We start from the raw sequence: 24,782 nt of genomic DNA on the forward strand, positions 1-24,782 counted from the left end.
CGGCGGCGATGGCTTGAGGGGTCGCCGGCGGCGGTGGTGGTGGGGGGGCTGTCTATGAGGCAGCGGGTCGGAGCCCCCTGCGCACCTGCTTACCGCGCTTCCGCGGGCGCGGAGGGCCGCGCAGCACCATGTCGCGCGTCGTCCAGAAGAAGAACCACTGGGCCGGCCGGGTACGGCAATGTTCGCTCACCCGTGGGCCCGGCGGGCAGCTGGGTTTCGCCCTCCTCGGCGGCGCGGAGCACGGCGAGTTCCCTTACGCGGGCGCGGTGGCGGGGGACGGCGAAGCGGCGCTGAGCGAAGGGGAGCTGCTGCTGGAGGTACAGGGGGTCCGCGTTTCGGGCTTACCGCGTTACGACGTGCTGGAAGTGATCCGGAGCTGCAAGGACCCCATCGTGGTGAAAACCGTCCGACAAGGTGCGAGCGGGGACGGGGACGGGGGTGCGGACCCACTCCGCGTTGGTCCGCGGGGGAGGTGAAGGGGTCCCCTCCTGTGGTGCTGGAGAGCCAAGGGCGAGTGCGGTAGGGAAGGCAGGGAGAGGCGAACGTGAAGCCCTTCGGGGCGAGCCGGGACCCCGACGGGAGTCGGTCACAGCGGCTGCGCCTCTCACCGCGGGGGCGTTCGCGCCCACTCGTGTGCGCACCTTCACCCCCCCTCCGTGCACTTTTGCACGGGCACCTCATCCTCCTGACTCTTGTCTGGAGTCTCCCTGCAGTTTTCTGGCCTGCCTTAAGCACGGCGAGCGATTGCGTGAGACTTTCCCTAAGGCACCGCGGAGCCTCCTGCGCTCCCCCGCGGGGGGCACCCACGGGTGTCGGGGGAGGGAAGGGGGGGGGGGAAGCCCTCTGTCCGGGGCTGACCCCTCGGGCGGCCGAGACAGACCCGTAGCTGGGGGAATATGGGAGAGATTCCCTCCTCCAGCAGCTGAGCATCCTTTCGAGCAGCCGCGCTGCTGGGCGATGAGTGGAGTCTTGTTCAAAAAGTGCAGCGTGGGATTGCCGGCTGCCCGCCTTTGGGAAGGGAAAAGCTGTGACCCTCCTGCGAGGGCAGTTCTCCTCTCTGGCTGAAGGTCAGCTTGGCTTTGGTGTTTTTTGTTTTTTTTTCTTTTTTTTTTTCCCCTGGTTTAACCCTAGGTGAGGGCACATCTGCGCTCCCAGCCCTGCAGCGCGCAGGTGAAGGCACGCACAGGTAGCTCTCCAGTTTGGCTGGGGAAGAGGATAAGAGATGGGAAAAAAAAAAACAAACCCAACAAAAAAAGCCACTTCACATCCGTGTACATGCAACAGTCACTCAACAGGTTAGCGCAACAGGCCTGGCTAATGGCCTTGTAATTTCCAGGGCAGGACTCGAAGTTAGTTCCAGGAAACCCTTAGTGTTCAGATTGCCCAAAAGATTCCTTAGGGGAAAGTTTATTTGTCATCCAAGCATGTAGGCATCCCAAGTCTTGGGGTTTTGCTGTAGCTGGTACTGCGAGAGCGTTGGGTTTTTTTTTTTCCTGTACTTGGTTCAACCCCGCTGGTCACTGCGGACAAAATTTATGGCCAGTTGGCAGGACCGTCACCTGAAGTCTTGTCCCTCGCCTCACCGATGAGCAGAGCCGGAGGGCTGCAGGCACTCGTTTCACAGCCGTCCTTCAAACCTCCGGTACCGGAGCAGATCGCAGCGATGGGTTGTCGGAGAGGAGCTGAGCCGGAGCTGGGCTGTGCAATCCTCCTCCGCCACCTGCTCCCCTTTTTGGGGCAACCTCAGCTCAAACCTGCCCCGGAGCTGATGTACCAAAGCACGGCTACTTGTTAGTCATTTCCAAGAGTCAGTAGAAATATTCCAGCCAACAGCGTGGAACTCCCAACAAAACCAGTTTTCTTTAAACAAGTGTGTATCTTCCCTGCTGCTTTTTCTTGGCTTCAGTGGGAAGTGGGGAGGGAAACTGAGCCTGCTGGTTTCCCTGCCCAGACGGGAGGGGGAGAAAAGCATGAAGAAAAGTATGAGGAAATTAGGCAGGGTTTTTTTGCATACTAATTGTTTTAGCAGAAGTGTTAAAATACAGCTTCTGATGTTGCAATGTGATCGGTGTTGGTGGATGAAAGAAGGTGCATAAAAAAAACCCCTTCCCAACCAAGCGATTTGTGATGAAACTTTTTGTTATTTTGGAAACACTAGTTAATCTAAATATGAACATGTCATGGGAATATACCAGAAATGACAGAATTGAGTGGTAAATGTCTCTCAGCTCCAGGATATGGTCAAAAGAAGGGGCAGAGAGCTGAGTTTTAGCATACTGGTTGGGTTTACCTGGAAGTTGGGAGAAAAAGGTTCAAAACCCTGCCTGGAGTCAGGGCAGGCACTTGAACCTTGGACCATCCTCACCTGGAGGTGAGAACCAAGCCCCTGGTTACCGTGGGATTATAGTTTCCCTTTTTTTTTTTTTCCCCCCCCCCCCCTTCCTTCCCTCCCATCTTTCTGTTTTTTTACATGCTTTATTAGACAGGAATGTAGAATAGAAAGATATATTTTTTAAAATCATTAAATATTTTTGTGGTCTGGAAAGCAGTTCCCTGTGCCTGTCAATGCTGGCACCTGCACGCTTTTCTGTGCAGAGCGGGGAACTCCCTTGTGGATCAGGATCATAAGCATAGAAAAGGAGAGTGTTTTAATTAAAATGCATTACTTCTATGTTGATTAAAAATCTCATTATGGGGATGGCAACTGTCATTCAACAGGAGGTGTGTGGCACTAGAGCAGGCAGGGAAGGAGTGTGAAGATTGTAAACACGTTTTTAACTACGATTCTCCTCCTTTTCCTAGTTCTTAGTGCCTAATCAACTGGTGCTGAAGTGCTAGGGCAAAATTAGCCTGGAAATGTATATGTTTTATTGCCTTGTCTATTTTGTATGACATTTACAAGGCTGGAAAAACAGGAAATTTACTATAAATAAGTCAGTCATCTGCAAGCATGAACAGAGAAAATAACTCTTCTGACCTTGCACTTAGTGGAAGACAAGGGACTAGGAGTTGAAACATAGGTGGAATAGGCTATGCACAGGCTTTATCATTAAACTAGGGTTTATAGACTTACAGGTCCACATGCAATATTTTTTCTTGCTTTTGTGAGTCGTAAGTTTGAATAGGTTCCCACAAAGTACAAAAAGGGAGACCCTATATGAATTCTCTTAATTGGAATAACAGTATTTAATAGTGCTCATATGGGATTTCTTGGTCCTTTGCTTACCCTCTGAGAAAGAGTGAGGAAAGCTAAAGAACTTTAATGAAGCTTTCCCTTTCTTTTCCCCTTTTTTGGTATTACGTTTAAGAAAAAAAATATACCACTATAGTTGCCTGATTTTGGGGGAGAGAGAGGAAGAATCTGCTGCCATGTATCTTGGTAACTTTCAGAACTGTCAAATGTGTGAAAAAAAAAACCCTCAGTTAACATGTAGTGCTTTTATGACTGACTGTTTCCATCTTACATCTGTGCCTAAGTTCTGATGAAATTGGCAATTGACTCATGTGGAGTTAATAAATGCATTTTTATTATTACTTGGTTTGAGAGTATAGAATTAATAGATTGAATTCTAGGAGCAATGGTCTCATATTCTTGTGTAAAGCTGGCATTGCCTTAACACAACGATTTCTTGGCTGTATTGTGAATATTGTAGCTTCCTTGAATACACTTCACATTTTTCAAAATAGCTTACTTGGATAAATCCATAATATATAGCTTACTTGGAGAAATCAATAAAAAAATTGGGCTCACTGTTTCTTCTTATGTATTTCGACTAACAGAGTCCAGCACAACTGAACAAAAGTTTGTCATGCCGTTCTTCACAAGGGAAGAATTAAGGCTGTATCTATAAAAAAATTGACCGTGTTTTGTCTAAGGCAAGGTACCTGCATTTTCTTTTTCCCTCAGTGAGAGGTGGGCACGTTCAGAGAGATTTCAGGTTGCGGCCTTTTATTTTTTTTTTGCTCCTTGGTGAGATGACCTGTGCCAACATATCAAGCCAGATGCTTGGTATGGGAAACTGTCAAAGTTAATATGTTTGTACACCTATTTTTAAATTGTTTTTTAGTTCTCAGTTCAACACTTTGCTTCCCTAAAAAGTCTCAGGATCCCAAGCTCTAAATGACCAGTTGCTTTGAAACCAGGAGGTGTTGAGATCAGTTTATGCAATTAATAATTTTCATAGTACTTTGCAGCTGGGACGATCCCACAGTAGGGAGGAGTTGTGGGGGGTTTGTATTTTTTTTTCTTTTTTTTTTTCCCAGCCCTACACAGGGCAAACAGGAGCAGGCGTATCCCAAACAGAAAGTCACTGTTTACCCAGCACTATCAGCTTCATTTGTTTCTTTTCAAACATTAACTTGACCCTAAGATAAATTCTGAAATACAGTGCAGTGACTCAATGCTTCAATGTCAGGCTGGCATTTGCTATACGAGGCGATGGTGAAATGTTGAAATTGGTTACGTGTACTAGTCTGAACGAAACCAGCTTCTTTCAAAAAGTTTGCATGAGCTGGTATTTGGACCTTTTCTTTTTATTTTCCCGAGAGAGCTTGTGAGAGAATTGCTGTCTGGGATACTTTTTTTTTTTTTTTTGTAGAAAAAAAAAAAGAAAGAAAAGTTGATGCATCTGTAAATTTTTGTGTGTTCAGTAGTTTAGCAAACACTGGGAAGCAGAGTGTCACTTTGTTAGTGGGTGACACTGAACATCCCACGCTAAGTAGGTTACGCTGGTGCCTGGCATTGCAGGGACCGAAAGCGAGCGTTGATGCACGTGTGCCTCCCTGAGATATAGCAGAGCTTGCATTCGGTTTGACGTGCAGGCAGCTGCCTCCGTTGGTTTGGCCAATGAAGGGAAAACATGTTTAGAGAGCGAGCTTTTGCTGTTCCTAGGAGTTTACTTCTGCAGCGTCACGCATGAGCTCCAAAAAGCGTTTCCCTTTAGTCTTTGCGTAGCTGAGTGTCAGTCACTTGCACAGTGAATTCTGTAAGTCGTTTTTCCATTTGACCCAAATCCTTTTAGGACCGAAGTGGATTTGAAGTGGAGTGAAAGATTTACCATCCAAAAACTTGGGAGACGTTCGTGTGTTTTAGATTTATAAAGCCTCTTTTCACCAGTGACCTGCTGGGATGAGCATTGTGCAGGGCTAGTCACTACTGAAATGTAAAATTAAAAAAAGCAGAATCTCTTTCTTTGCATCACTTCTAATATATTTTGCAACAAATCAGTAGTCTTCTTTCTTTAAAGTAGTACTGCATTTAGGAGTTGTGAAATGTGTATGTCTGTGCATTAAAATAGTGCTGTGAAGAAGACCTTATCTTTACTATGCCTGAATTTACAGTGTAGCACTTGTCAGGATTTAGAAGCTGATCCTGCTTGTGGCAAACCAGTCATCCATCCTCTCGAGAGCTGTGAGGTAACACCCCAGAGATGGACGTTACAGCCTAAGTGCCACATCTTTGCTGTTATAAAAATTTTCAGGAATTAATACGGTCCTTCTAATGGCATGAAATGGGATTATGTTTTCCACAATAAGGTTAATCTTTCCACCCATTGAGATGGGACTCCAGGCTCCCCCTTTATGGCCAGTCAGATCACAGAGCAATTAAATCACAATTATAGTCTAATTACAAGCAGTCATTCAACATCATTGCAAAATAAGATGTTAACATCATCCTGAGTGTTGTTTTGGTTTATTTTTTAAGACCAAGTTACAACTCCTGCATGAGTGAATTATTGACCTGCTATTGTGAGATTTAAGATTCATCTTCCATGTATCTTGTTAGAAATTTAAGAACTTCTTTTAACAGGTTTGAAGGCCAAACCATCAGTAGCTCCTTGTGTTCCCGTGTTCGGGATTGCCATTTTTCTCTGGCTCAGGCTGCAATCAATTCATGGATCTCTTCTGACTGTTTCTGTATCTCTTCATCTGATGCCTGAGAAATACCCCTACTCCTTTGACAGGGAAAACATTTGCCCAAGGGCAGCTCTATTAAGGTGTAAATAAAGATCTTCTGAGTAGTACTTTTGTGGCTGTGCAGAACTGATGATTTAGGCCAACATGTCCCTCATTCCTTAGATTTCTTCATCGCTCAGTTTGAAGGTAACTGAGAAGATGCTGCTGCCTCAAGGGCTTTTTCTATCTCATTAGCAAGGTCTGAGCTATGGGCAAGGGTAGGATCCTTGGGACCTCTGTTGAGGTTTTTTAAAATAATTGACCAAGTTTGTTGTTTACATTCCCTTACTTCAGTCCAGACACAAGCTATGCTTGCTAGTTATTTCAGGTGTTGGTTTTTTGGGGTTTTTTTTTACGCTCCCTTTCAACTGGAACTCATAAATCAAGGCATATGGGTTTTGATCTTTGTGTGCTGCAAGTGACTTAAAGTTCTTGGTGAAAAGCACGGAGTACTGGTTGTGTATGAGCAAGTGCTGTGAATCTGTAGAAGAACTATGAAGAGTTTGAGGCAAAAGGTTAGCCGAAGGCAGGGATTCTTACCGTGAGCAATTGGTGGTACTTGGAGGGCTGGGACTCAGACCCCTCCATCCCATCTGAGCTCCTTCCAGCTCCGTGTCCCAACTCCTGGAGCAGCAAAATACGGGATCCTCGTAATCCGTATTTCTGCGGAATTTTTCTGTAGCACAGCTGTGGAAAAATTTTATTTTTGCCTTTTAGAAACTGAGTATTAAGTGACCTTTTTGCACCAAGGGCGCAGGGATGGGTCGTGTCCCCCGTGATCTATGAAGATCTTATCTGCTCCTGTTACCCTGTCACCCGAGGCACCGCTTGCAGGACGGAGAAAACAGCAGCTTTTTGGCACTGAGTGACAGCGCTGCTGAGTGTGCAAGACCAGCTCCCGCAGAAACATAATTTTCACCGCTATCATCGTTTTCTCTGTCTCTCTTGACACTTGATATTTTGTTTTCTCACTTTTTATTTTGGTCTCGCGTAACTTGCTTTGGTTTCACTGTTGTGGTGGTTTGACAGGGAAGGCTCTGAATCCTGCGGGAGCTGGCAACCCGTAGAGTTCCAGTACGTTTGATGGTTTAAGTTTGGTGTTCCCTGCAAGGATCTGGTGTTGGGAAACAAACCTAAGCCTGGGCTATTGTCCAGAACTTGTTTTCTACTGATCTGATAGAGAGCTGTGGAAGAGGCTGCCTGTTTCCAGAGCAGCTTGGCAGCTTTTACGTGGGGCTGGTATGTTGGCAGATTTGGATTTTTTTTTTTCTTTATTTTTCTTTTTTTGCTTTTCCTTCTAGACCAAATAGGTGGGCCAGCATCCTTCTTGGCCCTGCAGGAGCAGCATGGCTCAGGGTAGCTGGGATATTTTTGTTGAGATCCACCCTTCATTTTCCAAAGGTCAGACACTCCATCCATCCTCCCTCCTGTGACATTTTAAATGGTTTCCAGAGCTATTCCGCTGCTATGGGCTGGAATGATAGCACTGCTCTCTCTGCTAGTCCCCAGTCCTGACTTTGGCATCATTTGTGCTGAACTGTTTTGTGTTAGTAATATTATTGAAACCTACATAAATTCCCTTTTTTAAAAAAAACACAACCAACAAACCTGCCCCTAGTATACCTTGGAGAAACCAAATAGTTTTTTCTTCAGATCCTGGAGTTTTGGGTTACATTTTTACAGGCTTGGCTTTTGAGTAAGAACAGTTCTTGTTTTTATATTTGAGAGGGCTTGTATCATAACTTAAAAGAAAAATAAGGTAAAAACAGTTATTGGATTTCATTGACTGTCCCCTATTAGACTAAACAGTAGCACTTATTACACGGTGTGAAAATAATGCAAAGCACCCTGTCTTCGTAATGGAACAGGAAAAAACCAAACAAAGCCTTTGGGATGACTTGCAAAGTGGAACAGATGCCCTTACAATTGCAAGGCATTTGAATAAGGAATCAGTTTTGCATGGTTTGCTAATCCTTGACTAAAGAGTTCATTGTCTTGGATTATACATCTGTAATTTTGGAGCCCTGAAGTCAGTGCCTCGGTACAATTAGACTGGGAAGAGACTGACTTTTCTTTCTTCATATCCTTAATCACAGTGGCTTGCTTTTTAAGGGGAAAACCTCAACTCTGGGTTTTTCATTTAGTTAATAACAAAAAGCCTTTGAAAAAGAAGCTGCCTAAAATCCAGCCACTCCCTCAACACAAACAAAGCTGTGCAGATATTGTGTACTCTCAAAAAAACCCAACTTTGATGTTCAACTTCTCTTATTCCAGTGGTGCAGATCCTGCGCTAAGTGGGTGTTAGTCCAAACTGATGACAGACGCAGATGTCTCGGATTTTTTTTGGATGCATGAGAGAGAAAGGGAGAAGTTACCTCCCAAACAGGCTGAACTGGGCAGGTGAGGACCTGGGCTGCAGAATAACTGTGAAAAGACTTTTCTTAAAAATAGCAAGGAATACGCCTGTCCTCCTCCTTTCCCAAAGGGGTGTGTAGAACTCCCAATTACAATTTAAGTGTCAGGGATGTTACCTGATCAGAAGGTAACTCCCAAAACACACAAAGTGTGTTTAGAGAGGAGACATTGCTTTATTCTGCGCAGGGTGCAAGGTGGAAGATTTCCACGAATCGAGCACACCTGCTGAGGTGTTCAGTCCATACTTATACACTACAGTTGAAACACCACGCCTATCTAATACATATGTTCCGCCTAACTATTGCATATTCATTATGTTGAGCAAACATGACGTGTTGTTCTCTTGAGCAATCATCCCATAGAGTCTTCTATGCCTGTGCGGTGGTTTTTGGTGGTCTTTGGTGGTCCTTTGGGGAAGAATACCCCTACTGCTTTTGCCCACTTATGGTCATGCCTCATCTGCGGACACCAGGGTCTTTGTTTCTCTTGCCCACCCCTCCTTTCTCAATTCTGAAGGCAGATGTATGTCCTCAATTAGCAAATCTGTGACTCTGAAATGTCCCTTATCTGGTGCCTTGACTATTATCCAAACACTCCTTAAGCATCCTCTATTGTAAGCAGAATCTTAAACTAGATAAGCTTTACCTTGAGTACACATAATCTAAACAGTCCTTGAATAGCAAGCATATCACATTTCTCATGTTTTAGGTTGTTTTTGTTTGTTTGTTTGTTTTTAGCTATCGCCACCTTCTTATTTGTTAATCAGTCTTTTGAAAGCTTGAGGCAACAGGGATACAGGAGGATGCTCCTGGGGTTTGGACCCGCTTGGAACAATTCACCAGAGCCTTGCTGGAAGCCAAGGGTGGCTGGAGGAGAGGCGGAGAGAGATGGGCAGCTGGAGATACGTGGAAGATACCAAAAGCATCAGGTTGAGGAAAGTTCACTGTTCACTGCTGGATTTGCTACTGACGCTGAGGCCATGTCTAAAAGCAGAAATAGCTGAGTGCTTTCTGCAGGACCAGCCAGGAGCGTGGCTGTCTTTCCAGCTGATGACAGAGCAGTCTAGACCAACATCTTCTTGTTCTGGGAACCCTAAATGCTTACTTCGATGTATAATATAGGATGCAACTTTGCTGTTGAGTATCCTGTTAGGATACGGTGCCTAAAACAACTCGTGCTCCTGCACGGCTCCCCTGCGCAGTGTGGGGACAGCCGGGGGACGCGTGGCACAACGCGGCCCTGGGGTAGCTGATCCCCAGCGAGCCTGGGGAGGAGAAGTCTGTGGTTTGGCTGGATTTGGGGACATTGTTGTCTCCAGGCTGAGTCTCCCCTTTGCAGTGCTGGCGCTGGTGCCTGGGGAAGGCGTTGCGGGACAGGATGCCTGGTGGGGCTTTGGCAGCCACTGGTCCAGCCCAGGCTTTGTTCTCTCCCCGTCCTAAGGGTGAAAGAGGGATGATGCAAAATAAAGAATCATGTCTTTCTCCTTTCCCTGGTATGCTTTTTTTCCTTAAACAATGAAGTGACTAATATAGAATATCTTCTTCGTGTGCACTGATTGTGGTTGAGAGGAACAGCAGCAGCCTGTCTGCATGAGCACGTCCAGAGGCTCTGCTGGGTTCACAATGGGGCACTCTGAGGATCACGGATTTGGTTGTTTTTGAAGAAAATCAGTAAGTTGTTTGTTTATTGGGAAGGGATGGCCTTTTTTGTTGTTGTTAGATTGTCTTCTGCCCCGTACCCCAGCAAATGTTGTGTATTTGTTTTGTATGCAAATATCAAACTTGCTTAGCAATGGTATATAGTGTTTTGTTAACTTTTGTATAGTCTGTGTGCACTATGGAGTCCTCCTGTCACCTACTATCTGCTGTTATTAATCAGACTTTCCAAATCGAGATCTGAGCTGACAAATACTTTTCTACCTTTACCATAGCTGTATTACCTCACATTTTCTTTCTTTTTTTATTTTTTTTTTTTAGTGAAGAAATATGGACATGCTGAGATCGTTGACCTAATTTCACATGGCGGTATTTTTGTCTGAACTTAACCATAGTCTATATAAATCCTTCATGTTGCAGGAAGCTTCGTTTACTACACATGGAGCGAGGCAATTAAACCCTCAATAACTGGCTGTCTCTGGGTTTCTGCAGGAGGTGCAGAACTGCTCTGGGCAAAATGCAGATGGGGTGTTGAGGACACCAGGGCTGTGTTGGTCTAAGGGTTGGCTGCTCAGAGAGGTTATGTGTAGGGGACAGTTTTATATGAGTACCCAGCCTAAGAGGAGGCATTTGTGAAAATACTGTGTGTCACCTGTCAAAATGATTTGAATTCTTAGGTGAGGCTCTTGGAACATGTGACTGGTATGCAAATATGTGTGTGTGTATATATATATATGTTTACTTTTTGCACTTTTGCATGCATATTGTCAGATGCTACTTCAGTAGAGCTCCAGAATCAACTCTTGTCCCTTTTTAATGGAAACTAATCCCACGACTCCAGCAGCTCAGGCTGTCACACAGCCAATGCCATAGATTTCGCCATAAGTGGCAAAATTAGTTGTGGGCGCAGCTATTTGAAAGCAGAAAAGCAAGAGTATGAAACCACCACCATTATGGTTGAGAACGGTTCCCATGCCCATTACCTCATCACGAGATGCATGGGCAGCCTTCTGATCCTGTAAAAACATTTAAATTCGCTTCTGTGGCATTCCCGTGGTGAAACAGTTTCAGCGATACTTGTCCTGTAAATCATCTGCAGAAACGTGTTGGTTCTGAAAGATGGCTCGCTCGTGAGACCTCTCTTGTTTTCTGTTCGGGTTATGTAACCTGGCTGCTGAAGAACATCCAAATTCCCTTTTCCTGACAAATGCTGGGGGGCAGCTGCTATCTAGACCTTTGTCTGGTCCCTGTGAGTCATTTGAAGATTGCAGGAGGGAAAACTAGAGAACACCCATAAACGTTATCTCGGAAAGGTGCCCAGTTTCGTTGTGCACGCAGGTCTCTGGCATTTTAGAGGCAATAAAGTGGCATTTAGCTCCCTCATTCCAGAGGCAGGTGGCAGTTACACTTTAACAGGAGGCCATCTCTTTATGAGGGTGGGAGAAGTGGTGAATACTTGGGTGTATGACGGCAATCTTTCAAGCCTGGTGAAGTGTGGGGCCCTCTTGTGCCATGAGCCCAAAAGAGTTGTCCCTGCCTGGATGCTTTGCAGGAGAGGGAGGGTGAGGACTAAAAAGACCCCAAGTAATGTTTGAAGCAGGGGGAAAGCCAAGCACAAAGGCTGTGCGACTTGGTCAGGATGCTTCTGACGAGGTCGTGGACCCACAAATCTCAGCTCCCCATCGCTGCGCTGTGGGGCTCTGCTGCTTCCCAGATCCACGTTAAAACATGTGAAATGGATAAACGGCTTCAGCTGGAGCAGCTCCCTTCTGCATTGCCAGCCTGTCCTGCTCAGGTGGAGATTTGCCATGATGGTGTTTCCATCTAAAATACAAGCTTCTCCCTATAGGTTTTTTTTACTGTGTGCTTGTAAAACATGTCAAAGGCTGAGATTTTTATCTGCGAAAGAGATGAGCCAGGGACTATCCAAGGTGTCTTTTCCATTTATTTTTGTTTTCTGTTGCCAATTTTCCAGTTGTAGTAGTTGATGCTGGAAATACACATGTATCAGTTTTTCCAGGACCGAAATACAGTGGTTTTTTTTCACATAGTTCTGATCTGGGATAGGATATCTTGGTCACATTGCAGACTGGTAAGCAATTAGTATGTAAATTTGGATCTGCTGAAGCTCTTATATATGAGAAAAGCCGCAACAAAAATGAGAGTGCTTAAATTTAAGCATGTGCTAACGTAACACATCGCAGAGGGCTTTTTCTGTCTGTCTGAATGCAAAAGATGCTATAATCCGTGCTGAGGCTTGCCTAAACCAGTGTGGAAATTGCTGTTTGCCTAAAAGCCGGGCAAGTTGTTGCAATCCCGAAGAGCCCACTGACGTTAAAAGGTTGCAGTGGATTAAATCTATTTGATATTGAACAGCAAATCTATTTCAAATTGACTTAGTGTAGCTGGTGCATAACTCAGCCTGGTCATCCGTGCCCTGCTTTGGGACTGCCGTGCTTTGTGCTGTTTTGAGTCCCGAGACCGAGTGGGTGAGTTGTCATCGCATCTTGCTGTTAACGGTGCTGCCTGCTCTCCCCTGAGGATGCTGGGGAAAACAAGGAAACCCTGGCTCCCGAACTGGCTTGTCACAGTTAACTTTTATTTTCAGTATTCTTCTCTCATTCGGTACAGCATCTGCCGTAGCGGTAGCTGCCCGGATGGGATCTTGCCCCTGGCTGGGAGTACAAGTATTTTTCCACGGTGGAATTGAGTTGGCAGGGAAGGTTACGTCAGCTGCCTGGCTGGAGCCCGGTTCAGGAGGTGCTGGATACAGGAATTTGTTGGTTGATTTCTGACAGAGCGTTTCTGCTGCCTGCAGCACCTCCCGCCCTCCAGGTCTGGGGGGATGTGGCCACCAGGGAGATTAAAAACTTTTCTTTAAAAATTTAGGGACTTTTTTAGCCATCTTACAGACTTTAATTAAACCTGGCCTTCCTCTTTTCCTGTATTGATTGCGGACGGAGGTAGATTTTACAAACAGTAGTCACGCAGCTGATACTTGCTGCTGTTCTGCTTCTGTTGCTCCATTTTTATAAACCTCAAGCATCTTCCCAGCAACCTGTGGGCTGTGTCAGGCAGAGTCCGCTCCTCCCTGAGCTCCCGGCTGAGCAAAGCCTTCCCATTAGCATCACCAACTGATAAACAAAACTTCATCAAGGTCTCTAAAGGACAGACCTTTCATGTATTAGGACACAGCAGCAGCACTGCTGAATGCTGATAGCTGTCTGAACCAGTGGCAGAAACAGTGGGGAATATTTATTGCTTATTTATTTTTCCTCAAAGTCCCTGATGTAGAAGAGACCTTAGCATTATTATGCATTGCATTGGATCATGTTTGGAGGACTTCTTGCCATAAAAACATTGTTTCTAGCCCAAGTTTAGCAAAAAGATGGACTTGGACTCAGCTCTCTTTCAGATGATATTTCACATCTATGCATTGTAATATCCAGGTGAGCTTTAAGCTGTAACATTTACAGAAAATATGTCTGAAGTTTCCCCCTCTTGGAGGTAAATAAGCAATGTTCACACTTATTAGCACCAGCTCACCAAGCTGCCTGAAACCAAGTTAAAAAATATGGAATGGTATTTGCATTGTTTTCCCCTTCTCTCAACTCTGCGTTTCCTCTTCACTGGTCAAATCAAATGGCAGTGACATTTCAAAGTCTTCCTGAATGGCAAAATTAGAAATATTCCTTTTCTAAGAAGTCTGCAAGAGGTAGTTTAAACATTGCACGCAGCCACTCCGGTAGGAAGTTGTTTAACTTGTCGAAATGTCTCTTTTGCTGCAGAACCTCTATTGAAAATGACAAATTGCTTAAAGCAGTTTCCATGTTAGTCTTTAAAAAATTCAGTTTCTTTCCATCCAGAACACGTGGAAGGCATTTGTGCACTTGCCTGACTGTTTCTCTGTCCTAAGGCTCACACTCGATGGCTTTGGACTTTATTTAATTTTCACACTCAGCTGCTCGGGTTTGTTTTCCTCAACTTTCTGTTGAATGGGGATTTCCCATAGCTTAGATGTGAAAAGTAAAATGCGTCCCTGGTTCAGACTTTGGGGACCGTGGGGAGAGCAGAGGAGGAACGCTCCAAGGTCTTTGCTTTTCGGAAGTGATGTTCAGAGCATTGCAAAATCCATAACTTAAGCTGGAAAGTCTGTGTCCACAGCCAAGCTGTTGTACTGCCCTTTAAAACAGTCAAGCGTTGAGCAGCGTTAACACTTCACAAAACGACAAAACAGCTTTTGCTTAAATGTTTTCAACTACTCTGTAGCTGTCACTTTAGCAGAAGGACAGAGGTGGGCAGGTACCAGATACAGAGCCAGGCAGTTGGCTGTAACTGCTGTAAAAGTAAAAATTGCTCATTTGAAAAGGCTTTTTTATCTTATTTAAAAAAAAAAGAGAGATTTCAAGTTATCATTGTGCTCAGGTGACCCTGCACAGAGCAGCACGCTGTGTGGTGTGTATCCCGTGAGGATGTATTGCCAAGCCTGGCACCTGGGCTTGCGAAAGAGGGTGCAGAAGAGAAGTGGGTCTCCTTAGCAATGCTTGATAAATGGCACACTCCAAAAATAAGGTGCAAATTGTCCTTCTGGAGCCTTAACAGGCCGAGATGAGGCGTTCTCTGCTCTTCCTTTCACCTGGAGTGAGTTGCACCAGCGTTTTAGTTTGCAGAGTTGCTTTTTGGTGGCCCTGCTGAAGCTCCCGGGGGAGATGGGTCCTTCCCTGAGGCCACGAGCAAAAGGTCGCCTGCACGTCCACCGACATCCTCCAAACTTGGCCGAAAGGCAGGCTTTGGGCTGCACCCAGGTCTGTGAAACCGAGGGCGCAAACTGTTCCCTTTCCGACTGGAAGGTGCTTTGCCCCACGTGGCATCAGATGAAAAGAAATCGGCGTTGCCCCATTGCTCTGCTTGAGACAACCCTGTTGCTCAAGAGCGACGATTACCGAGTTAGACAGCAGTCAGGAGGGGATTTGAGGACAATCCAGATGCTTTTTCTATAACTCGAAGGCATGTCATATCCTGGCACTTCTATTTTTACCCACTTTTCTTCTTTTACCTGCTATGATCCCTTCATTTTTGGCGAGTTTGGGCTGATGTGATATTTTGACTTTTTTTTTTTTTGCAGCTATTCTTTTGTTGCTGTTTAACGTTTGTTACAGTGTTGCTGTTTTCTTTAAAACTGTACTTTAAAAAAGTAAGTGTTACAAATTTTCTGGGTTCTAGCCTTGTCGTTCTTCTCATGACTGGTTTCGAAATTAACTTGGTGCCAGAATGTTGCTGTTTTCTTTGGTGGAGGATGTGTCACTGCAGATTCAGGTGAGCTAGGGTCCTTCCTCCCAGTTGCTTTCCTGTTGCAAATACTGGTTAATATGATCTGGTTTAGAAGATAGCATTAGAAACTGGCACCCGCTGGTAAGAATAACCCTTCCCTGGGCGTATGTCCTGATCTCTTGTAGGCAGAGGGAGGCATGGAGGCTTTATGTACCTTGTTTATGGTGTTGTTTGCCTTTTGTGGAATATCAGATGTTGCCTTCGGCTATTCTTGTTATGTGAAGAAATGTCTGATCCATTTCTGAACCCTGCAGAGCTCCCTGATATCAGGCATAAAATATTTTTTTAATGGATCTTAAACCTGCCTTGCTGGCTCTTGCATTTCTGGCTAATAAAATCAGTGCACCCCAAATACCCTGCAGATACCTATTACAGAACTAACTTCTTTATTTATGTAACAAAGTCAGAGCTTTAGTCCCTTTCCTCTTGCAACCTATCTGGGTCGCTTTCTGCTTGTCCAACAGCCAGCATCATCACAAGCAGGACTGGGTTGCTGTCATGTTCCCACAGTTTCACACCTGTGGCTGATAATTAACCCATTTCTTTAATAACAGTGCTGTGTTTGCTCTGATAACGTTTTTTCTTTCCTGCTGTCCAATCGCAATCCAGAATAAATGCAGTCTCTTCCCAGCAAAACACTGGAGTTAATATTCCACCAGAGGTGTGCTAATAAAACCCCTTGTTACTTGTGTGGAGGGAAGTGAGCTCAATGCATTTGATTTAATATCTTGGGTCAAGAAAATGCACCAAAATGTAGGAGTAAATGCCTTTAAAATGCAAGTTGAGCACATGGGTGCAGGTACTAAATCAGCATTTGTAATAATTGACATACCAGCAAGATTTTTTTTTTTTTTTTTTTTTAGGGTGGTCTGATTTTTAGACAACACGGACCCAAATTCTGTGTGAGACTGTGCAAGCTGAGAGGGCAGACGCGTGGTCTGTCTTAGCCTCGGTATTTGGAAGGGGGCCCCGTCCCACTTTGCTCGCTGTGCCCGCCAGAGCTGTGGCAGTGGTGGTTTTCGTGGGGCGAGTGATGCTGGGGTACCTGGCTGGGGACATGGTGCCTGGGGCTGCTGGTGGATGTTTGCAAGGTCAGGTCTAATGGCAGCGAAGGCAGCATCCTCCTACGGCCCATTTCTGGGGGGGCACAGGGCTGTGTGAGCAGGGAATAGTCCCTCTGTGAACATGCCAGGCATACGCTTGCAGGGTTCGGAGTCTTCCTAGGTGTGGGTATGGCAAAGCACACAACATTAAAATTAATAAGCACTCATGCAATTTTAACTAGAATAAAAACTATTGCAAAACTTATGTACTGAATAACACCGAAGTCTATTTTCCTGGGGAGAGATGGGTGTTTGTGGAGCCGCTGCATTTAGCTCCTGCATTACTCCCCTTTCAAAGATGCCATGTTTTGATTTATTTTCCTTCCCCAGAATCTCCTTTCAGCCTTAAAAAAGCAATGCTTATCATCACTGTTGTCGGGAGCCTGTGTAGCAGTTTGAGTTACTGCCTTTCTGTTTCCAGAGCCACGCAAGCAAGCGTAAATCTGTATATTATACAAATTTACATTTGGTGGGATTTGTCCTGACACGTCCAAAGCTTCTGACTCTTGATTCCTTGTATGAGCAACTTCTTTAATATGGAGCCCTGGGGACAAGACCCAATTTAAAATAAAGTTGTGAAGGTAAAAACAGAAAGGCATGGACTGTACGCCTGTGGTCTACAACTAAACTAACTGAGGAGTTTAAATTCTGCTCTGCGTTTCGTCTCGAGTGCTGCACTCCGAACGGCAATGCGAGCTCCTGGCCCGAGCCTTGCCTTAGCCAAGACAGAAGCTGTCTGGTGCGGGCTGAGCGCGGCGCCCGGGATTTCACAGTGGGAAGAGACCGATAGCAGCAATTCCTCAGCTGCTTGCGGGACGATATTGTCTTACTTTTCTCATGTGTACTGCTTTTATTTACGTCAGCCTGGCTGTCTGAATTAAAAGATGCATACACATACCACCTTAAGTTCTTGTTGGTGTGGTTTAGGGTTGTATTGTTATGATTTTTTTATTATTTATTTTTACTCTGCCTAGTGTGCATCTCTTTGTTCAGGAATAAAGTGGTTTTAAGTAGAGTATAAACCGTAAAACTTCCACTAACTCTATCAAGTGATAGCAGTGCACCCCTGCTAACTCTTTGAAACACCTTGTCTCGAAAGTTTACTACATTGGCATGATGAGAATCAAAGCTTTTTGCACTGGATGAAAGAGGAAGGCTTTGCTGTAAAATCCTCTTCCTTACTAATCTGCCTTTTCTTCAAATATTCTGAAGTTTGATGCAAACTATCACAGAACTTGCTGTGTGCTTTGTAAACCTGTAAAGGAGGAGTTATGTGTACATGTGAGTACCTGTGTTAAATAAATGAAGCAAGAAAGTGTGCTGTATTTGCTTGATAGAGACTTCTGTCATTTGGGACTCATTTTTCAAAGAACTTCATTTCTAATTCTAGATGATGAGATTTTTAAGTATGTACTGAGGCTGTTGAAATCAGTAGCTCCAAAGGGCCAGATTTGAAGTGATACCTAAAATATACAGGTTTCTTATGGAGGATGTTATATGTATGCACATAGGAGAAATTCATCACTGCAGGGTCAGGGACAGATCCCTGTACAGCTAGAAACTTTGGGGGAAGAAACTTAGTGTATTGCCAGTTTGGGGCTAACACTTTATTTTTCTTAGATACTTTTGTAATTCTTTTTATGGGTACTGAATTACTTCTGTGACACACCACATTGCAGACAAGGGTAAAAGTTTAGCAATCTGCAGTGCAGAAGGGCTGATTTCATTGCCAGCTGCTGATTCTGACTGTGCAGCTCTTGTACCAGCCAATTAAACCCACACTCATTACAGCCTTTGTGGTTTGGAAGTGAAGTGTTCCTGCCTTTAACTTGTAGTTTTACAGGATGTTGGTTTAGGCTGGAGGTTTGCAAAGCTTGAAATCTTATATTTTCCTCTGGTGTGTGCTCAAGGGGTAGGGGAGGTGAACAAGGATTGCTAAACGGAGAGTTGGGTACCGTGAAATGGGAAGGTGTGCGTTTCTCTGACAGCATCGTGAACCTGCAGTCACCTCCCTAAAATTTTCATGAGATACTGTAGTATCTGATGTACCAAGTTGCTGTAAATAGGAACGGTCTCTGCTGCAGTGTTGGTCTTGAAAAAACATGTCTAGTGCTGTAGGAAGTGCTGAGCATCCCTTCATGAGCATTTTCCTTCAGCTCCTCAGGCACAGATTTCTGCCTGCCTCCCTCATGGGGAATTTCTGCCATGTTTGCAGACCGTTTTGGGAAAGCTGCTGGGCAAAGAGGAGGTCCCAGAGGGGAAAGAGGCAGAGATGGAACAAGAATGTGACCCTCTGAGCCGTTACTGGTGGCTGCGCTATTTTAAAGTCAAACTTAATTTTTAGCTCTTCATAAACAAATCTTTGTGCCAGCTTTTTATATAGCTCTGAAGTCAGTTGTTGTGGCTGCTGCTCTGCAGCTATATACTTCATGGATGCCACAGGGAGAAGAGCCACCCTCTCCCTCCCAAAATGCTTCTGGGCACTTGGGAGGACCTTTGGAGACGTGCTTTGCAGAGGGACAAACCTTCCAGCTCTTCTGAACATTGCGTGACAGCTTCTTTATCCAGGAGTAAATAGATCTAATGGATGGAGTAAGATGCTGGACCCATTGCAGGTTACTATGGGAGTTGGCCTCCTCCATCCCGTGACCCAAGGGACTGTCTTTGCCCCCAGTACTTTCATATTTGACCTGGAAAGGCAGTATTTGCCCTGGAAATGCAGTGTGCAGCATGGGCAGGGAAGCGGCAAGGATCCCATCTCTCAAGAGAGGGTTAGTGATGTTTAGATTTCTTAGGACGTTATAGCCCTGTTGATTTTAACTTGGAAGCTTCAGTGAAAACCACACACGCTGCTGTGAAAATTCATACTTAGTAACAAGTAAACAAGTGATCGAGCAGTCTGAATCGGGAAATTCCCTCCAGACCTCGCGGGGAGGAGGAGCTTTGCATTTTTCTTGTCCTGTGTTTATTTTTAGTCTTGCCTCTAACATTGCTGATAGTACCATTATAGCCCTGCAGATTAAAATCCCAGCATGGGGTAGAGTTGAAAGAATGATGCTGCAAAGCAGTCAAAACCTCTAGGATTTTGCAGCTGTGTCATGCTACAGGCAATTAATTTAGTCCATTATTTGCCTGCCTGGGTACAGCTCAGTGCCACAGCTCTGTGGAAGTCTTTGATTTCCTTGCACACCTCTTCTGGTCAGAGTTGAAGTCTTCAGTTATGACTCTGTCCTTGTGACTTGAAAGTGCCGTGTCTGTGATGCTAATATTTTGGGTGTAACAGCGGTCTTTTTAGGCCCCTTCCTCCCCTGAATATATTTTGCACTTGCTCTGAGGATATGTTGTGTTTTAGAGTGGAAAGAGAAGGGTTTAAGTCCTATACAGCTCCCATCACTTGTAACCCTTGTCTGAAGCTATCAATAACAGTTGCAGAGTTTTGGGTGGTGTTGGTGAGGACACCCTTGATGGCAGCACCCATCTGCAAGACGATTTTACCCAAGAGCTCTTGGCTTTTCAAGGAGGCCCATTTTTTTTTCCAGGGCTAGCTGTGTTAGTCTGAGTCAACAGAAGGGTATTTGATCTTTAAGTCAAATAATGGTGCTTGGGTTTTCTGAGTCGTCTTTTGCTGGCCATTAGTCAGAGTCCCCAGAGATGGCAGAGGACATTATTCAGGACTGCCTAGTGCCCGAAAACTCTTAGAAATAGCAGTTTCCGTTAACAGCCGGTATGCAGTCTGGATTGTATTGTGGCTATTTGAGAGGAAGCAGTTTCATCAGAAGTAGCTGAATCTAAAGACATTTGTCTTCTGCAGTAATAGAATCTGTACCCGATCCGCAGCAAGAGAGACATCGGAACAGTTACAAATGCCCACCGGCTGCGGAGGTGGGAAGCGTCACCCTTTTTTGTGCAGGTCAAGGCTCAGGCAGCCCGTGCCAGGCAGAGCATCGCCGGCAGAGTCTGGCCACCACGGGGCGAGACCCAGAAACGGGCCATCCAGAGCTGGGCTGCCTTGCCTTGGAGAGGTGCTCATCACCTGGGAACCTGGGTGTCTGCTGCCCTGGCCAGATGTTAATTTGAAGGCAGCTGCTTAGCCCTCTCCTGCACCTTGTAGACATAACTTTAAGGCATACCCTCAAATAGTTATTGAGGAGCCTAATTCTGTATTTTAACCCCCCCCCCCCCCAAGACTAGTTTTCCGTAGCTGTGAGCAGGGGAGCTGTTGCAACCTTGGAGAAAATCCCTGTGTCCCAGGGAGCATGTCCAGGAGACAGCCCATGCTTGCTTGGTGGATGTGGTCTGGTCAAAATAAAGTGATGCAGAGGGCAAAAACCCCTTGTTGACACTCGGCAGTATCATGCTAACCTATATCTTGGTAATTGGTGATGATCCCTGTGAGTCTTCTCATCTTCTGAGTTGATTTGATTCCTGACAAAATGACTTTAGGGTACGTGGGAAGGGTTTGCAGGAGGTTCCCTACCAGCATGTACTATTTGGTGTTTTCATTAGTGGAAGGGACCAGTTAGCAGAACTGGGAGATGGTGGGAACGAGGGGCCCGGCTGTGCCCAGACGTGGTTCTGCTGTGTTAGACCAAAATGTCACAGTGCCGTTGGATTGTGGAGAAGGAGGCTGGTTTAAGGGAGGGAACTTGAAGAACGTGTTTGAAGACAAGACGGACTGCTTTGCTGTTTGGGATTTTTTTTTGTAGACTTCTGCCAAATTTGGGTGCTTAGAGAGCAGCTCTTCTTGGCAAGCATCTGCAGGTTCTGATCAGGCTCCTTATAATTGAACACCCTTCAACAAAACCAGCTTTTTTCCAGATGAACTGGCTGTTGGGTTTGCTTTATTTTTAAACAAAGCAAGATCTCAAGGGGCTGGTGCCTGTTGGAGTCTCTGTGATAACATAGAAAGGTTCTCAGTTAAAATGCAGCTGAAGAATAATTTAAAAATACAACAGTGTGAGCAGGGGTGGTTACAGAAACTGTGGAGATCTGTTTCTTTACTTGGGAGTCTTGGATTAAAGTCTGTTGTTACAAGACAATCCAAATGACAAGTTTTATTCAGTCTCTATTATTCATGCAGTGATTACCTCTTAAGGCTCTGCAGAAATATGTCCTTTTCTAGACTTACAATGAGTAGACAAACACTATATGTTTATACCAAATGCTGGAGGATTTACGGGTAACTACTATGTGGTTTGAAGTAACAATATACACAATGTATTGCAAATGATTCCCTTTTTATATTTGGCCTACGTTCAGTATAAGATCAAATGCAAGAATTTATGGGCTTAAAAAAAATTCTTTCCAATGCTGAAAGCAAAAAGAATGATCTATAATGAAGCTTTACAGTATATAGTATTTTTAAGGGCAATTTTTTTATTTCCTTAATATATTTTCCATGTAAAAGTATGTATTTTGCACTTCAAATAGGATACTGTTGGTTGCACTTACCAGCAAACAGCTGGGGGATTCTAGTGCCTTAACCGCACAGCAGCTGCTAATTAAAAATATATAATTCTACCCTGATTAGCTTATAATGATTATAATCCCCTTAAATTTGATTATTACCACAGCGTGGTAACCTCAGCCACCCCCTGTTTCATTGCGGGGCCTGTGAGTAACAAAACTAGTCATTAAGAACTGATAGCTGGTTCCTGAAGGATTGCTTCCCAAAGAGAAGAGCACAGGGGAATAAAGACGTCCCCTTCCCAAATGTCTTTGGAGGTGCCTGGTTTAAGTTTGTTCTTTTTGCTCGGCTGGTGTTTTGACAGGGGCAGGTTCTTTGGCTGTCCGGGGAAGGGGGAAATCTGGGGAGCTGCAGGCACAAATATTGCGACTCCTGGTCAGAAATCCAGAGCCACTGCGTGCATCTGGATGCAACAGGCAAGGAGCGCACTCTTGCACTTTAGTCTTGACGGTAGTGAATTTTCTTCAATGCTACTTTGGCTTTGACAAGTTTATTCTTGTCTTCTGATATGAATTTTCTTTCTTTTTCTTTTTTTTAAAAAAAACCCAAACCAAAAAAAACCCAAAAAACCAAACCAAAACAACCCACCTGGTCAACTTTGCAAAACATAAAGTCATGCTTTTTAGCCCTAGGATTGCTTTGCTTTCATCTTGTGCCCATCTGCTTATCCTTCGCCACTTTTTTTCTCAGGATATTTTGTAGCTCTTGATAGCAGGGAATGGCCTCTTTCTTTCTTCTGCAGCACCTGGGTGCTTGGGAAATGACATTGTAGGACACAGTAATAATAAATAACTGCTGCTGGAGAGCAGTTTGGGAACCCTGAGTTCTGGGCAATTATTTTCCCCCCTTGCTGCGGTCCTCAGACATGAAAAGGGGCCACGTCAAATGCCTTGTCAGAGAGATGCCCTGATCTGAAAGTATGGCTTCTTAGTGTCACTCAAAGTTCGCCTCTGACTTGGGGATCTGGTATTAATGGAAGAGCTGAAAGGCCGATTTTAATATACACGGGAGAGAATAGAACGTGTCATTAAAAAAAAAAAAAAAGTATCTCCCAGAGCACAAAGAAGTGACTGCATCAGTGCGTTCTTCAGTTAAGTGCTTGGAGAGAGGAGGGCTGGTGCTCGTCCCAGAGCAGCGTGCAGATCGTGGCCGCCGGGGCAGGAGAAGAGCGATGGAGCAGCCGTGCCGGGGCAGGAGTCCGGCTTCTCTGCTGCTCCGGTGACAGCTCCAGCAGCTCTCCCGCTCAGGTCGGTTCGGTCCAAACTCTGCCAGAGTCGGAGATGCTGGCTACCCTTCAGCTCTTGGGTAAGGTCTCCATAGCCCGGTTGCGTGTCATACCAGATCCCAAAATGTTTTGGATGGCAGAGGTATGCTGGCCGGTGCGAACCGAGAATTTGTCCCAAGATCTATGCGTTGGGATAGCCAGCTGGGTCTTTTTTTCAAGCTATTAAATATGAATTATTCTGTATCTCAGATAACAGAGCCTAGATGCCTTACTGTGTAGCTGTATTTCAGAGGTCAGGGTGAGGCTGGGGTGCCTCATATGAGATATATGGGGAAAGAGGTTTGGGTGTTTTTTCCTTAACATTCTTATTATTCCCCTTTGCTATTTTTTGTTTGGTTTTGGCGTTTGGGTTTTGGTTTTGTTTTGTCTTGTTTTTAATTTATTGGGATTGACACCAGCTTTTTATTGGATTTCTAAAAAAGTATATAATTTCTGTAAGATTTTGATGCACAGATGTTCTCTTCCAGTTTCATTCCACCACATATGGACATTTGCATACAAATAAAAGGAAATGTTTTCTGTGTGTCTAGACAATTGATAGCTATTCATTAGGTAAAGTCAGCTAATATAATGCTTGTTAATTTTAAAGCTCTCCTGTGGCTGACAAGGAACCAAAGCTATCGATTAGGGTCTGGGAGATGCAGTTCCTTGCAGCTCTGAAGGATGATCTCTGGTCTGAGAGTCACAAGTCCACTGTCAGCTTGGTCTTGGGTAAAAGAAAATTTTGGTGACTTCTAACTTTCTCTTTAGGCTCAGCCTGGGATGTGAGATGGCTGTGCAAAAAGGACAGAACGATAGAGATTTATGATTCTCTTCAGCAAAGAGGCAACTTACATTGCCATGACATCTTGTATCTCAGAAGAAGTTAATCACAGCTTTTTTCTGTGTTGCTGGGTTACACTGCTTTGAGAAAAAACAGAAACTGCTATGAGCAGTATGAATAGCTGAAACCACAAGTCCCACTGAGATTACAGCCAACTCCTCCTAAAGGAAACGGATTCAACCACCAACATAGTTTTTCATTAGATGATTTTTTTTCTGAGTGAACAAAATACCCCTATTGTGGCATAATTGTTTAGCTTTTGGAGATGTAGGCAGAGTTGCAACTACATGACTGTTTAGAAAAATAATTCAACTTGATGAGGAGGGGAGGGCAAAGAGACATTTGGCTTTCAATTACATTTTGTAGCATGTTGCAGGATAATGCAGCAGGTTTTAATTTTCTCGGTTTCTGTGCTTTTTGGCTCTGCAAGAGCGGGAAGGAGAAAAGTCTGTCTTGCATTTCAGGACAAATCTAAATCTGATGGACAAAAGTTTTGACTATCTGATTGAAACCTTTTGTTGCTGAGACTGAATGACTCTACCAGGCTGGCAGGGCTGGAGTGGTTTCTGTCTCAGATTCATTGTTTTGAACTGTTAAAGTGTATTTACTTGTGGTTAATGGGAGAGTTAATCTTTTCATTATAGGAATATGGTAATGGCTAAAAATCAAGCTGAGATGCGAGGCAAAATGCAGTATGGAAAAGCGGTGGCAGTGGAGTTCATACCCACGGATTTAATTTCATTTAAGC

At 44.7% G+C, this 24,782-nt stretch overlaps 1 protein-coding gene across 1 annotated transcript in view; it reads left to right on the forward strand.

The window, feature by feature from the left end:
* The first annotated feature begins 128 nt into the window (after positions 1-128).
* The window catches only part of MAGI1 (membrane associated guanylate kinase, WW and PDZ domain containing 1), a 353,741-nt gene continuing 329,087 nt past the window's right edge, over positions 129-24,782 (forward strand). Inside the window, exon 1 of the mRNA XM_010570894.1 lies at positions 129-414. Coding sequence (XP_010569196.1) covers positions 129-414 — 286 coding nt within the window. The remainder of the gene's footprint in view (positions 415-24,782) is intronic.

The sequence above is a fragment of the Haliaeetus leucocephalus genome, unplaced genomic scaffold (genome assembly GCF_000737465.1).
Source record: "Haliaeetus leucocephalus isolate CR32 unplaced genomic scaffold, Haliaeetus_leucocephalus-4.0 Scaffold2, whole genome shotgun sequence".
Classification (NCBI taxonomy): Eukaryota; Metazoa; Chordata; class Aves; order Accipitriformes; family Accipitridae; genus Haliaeetus; species Haliaeetus leucocephalus.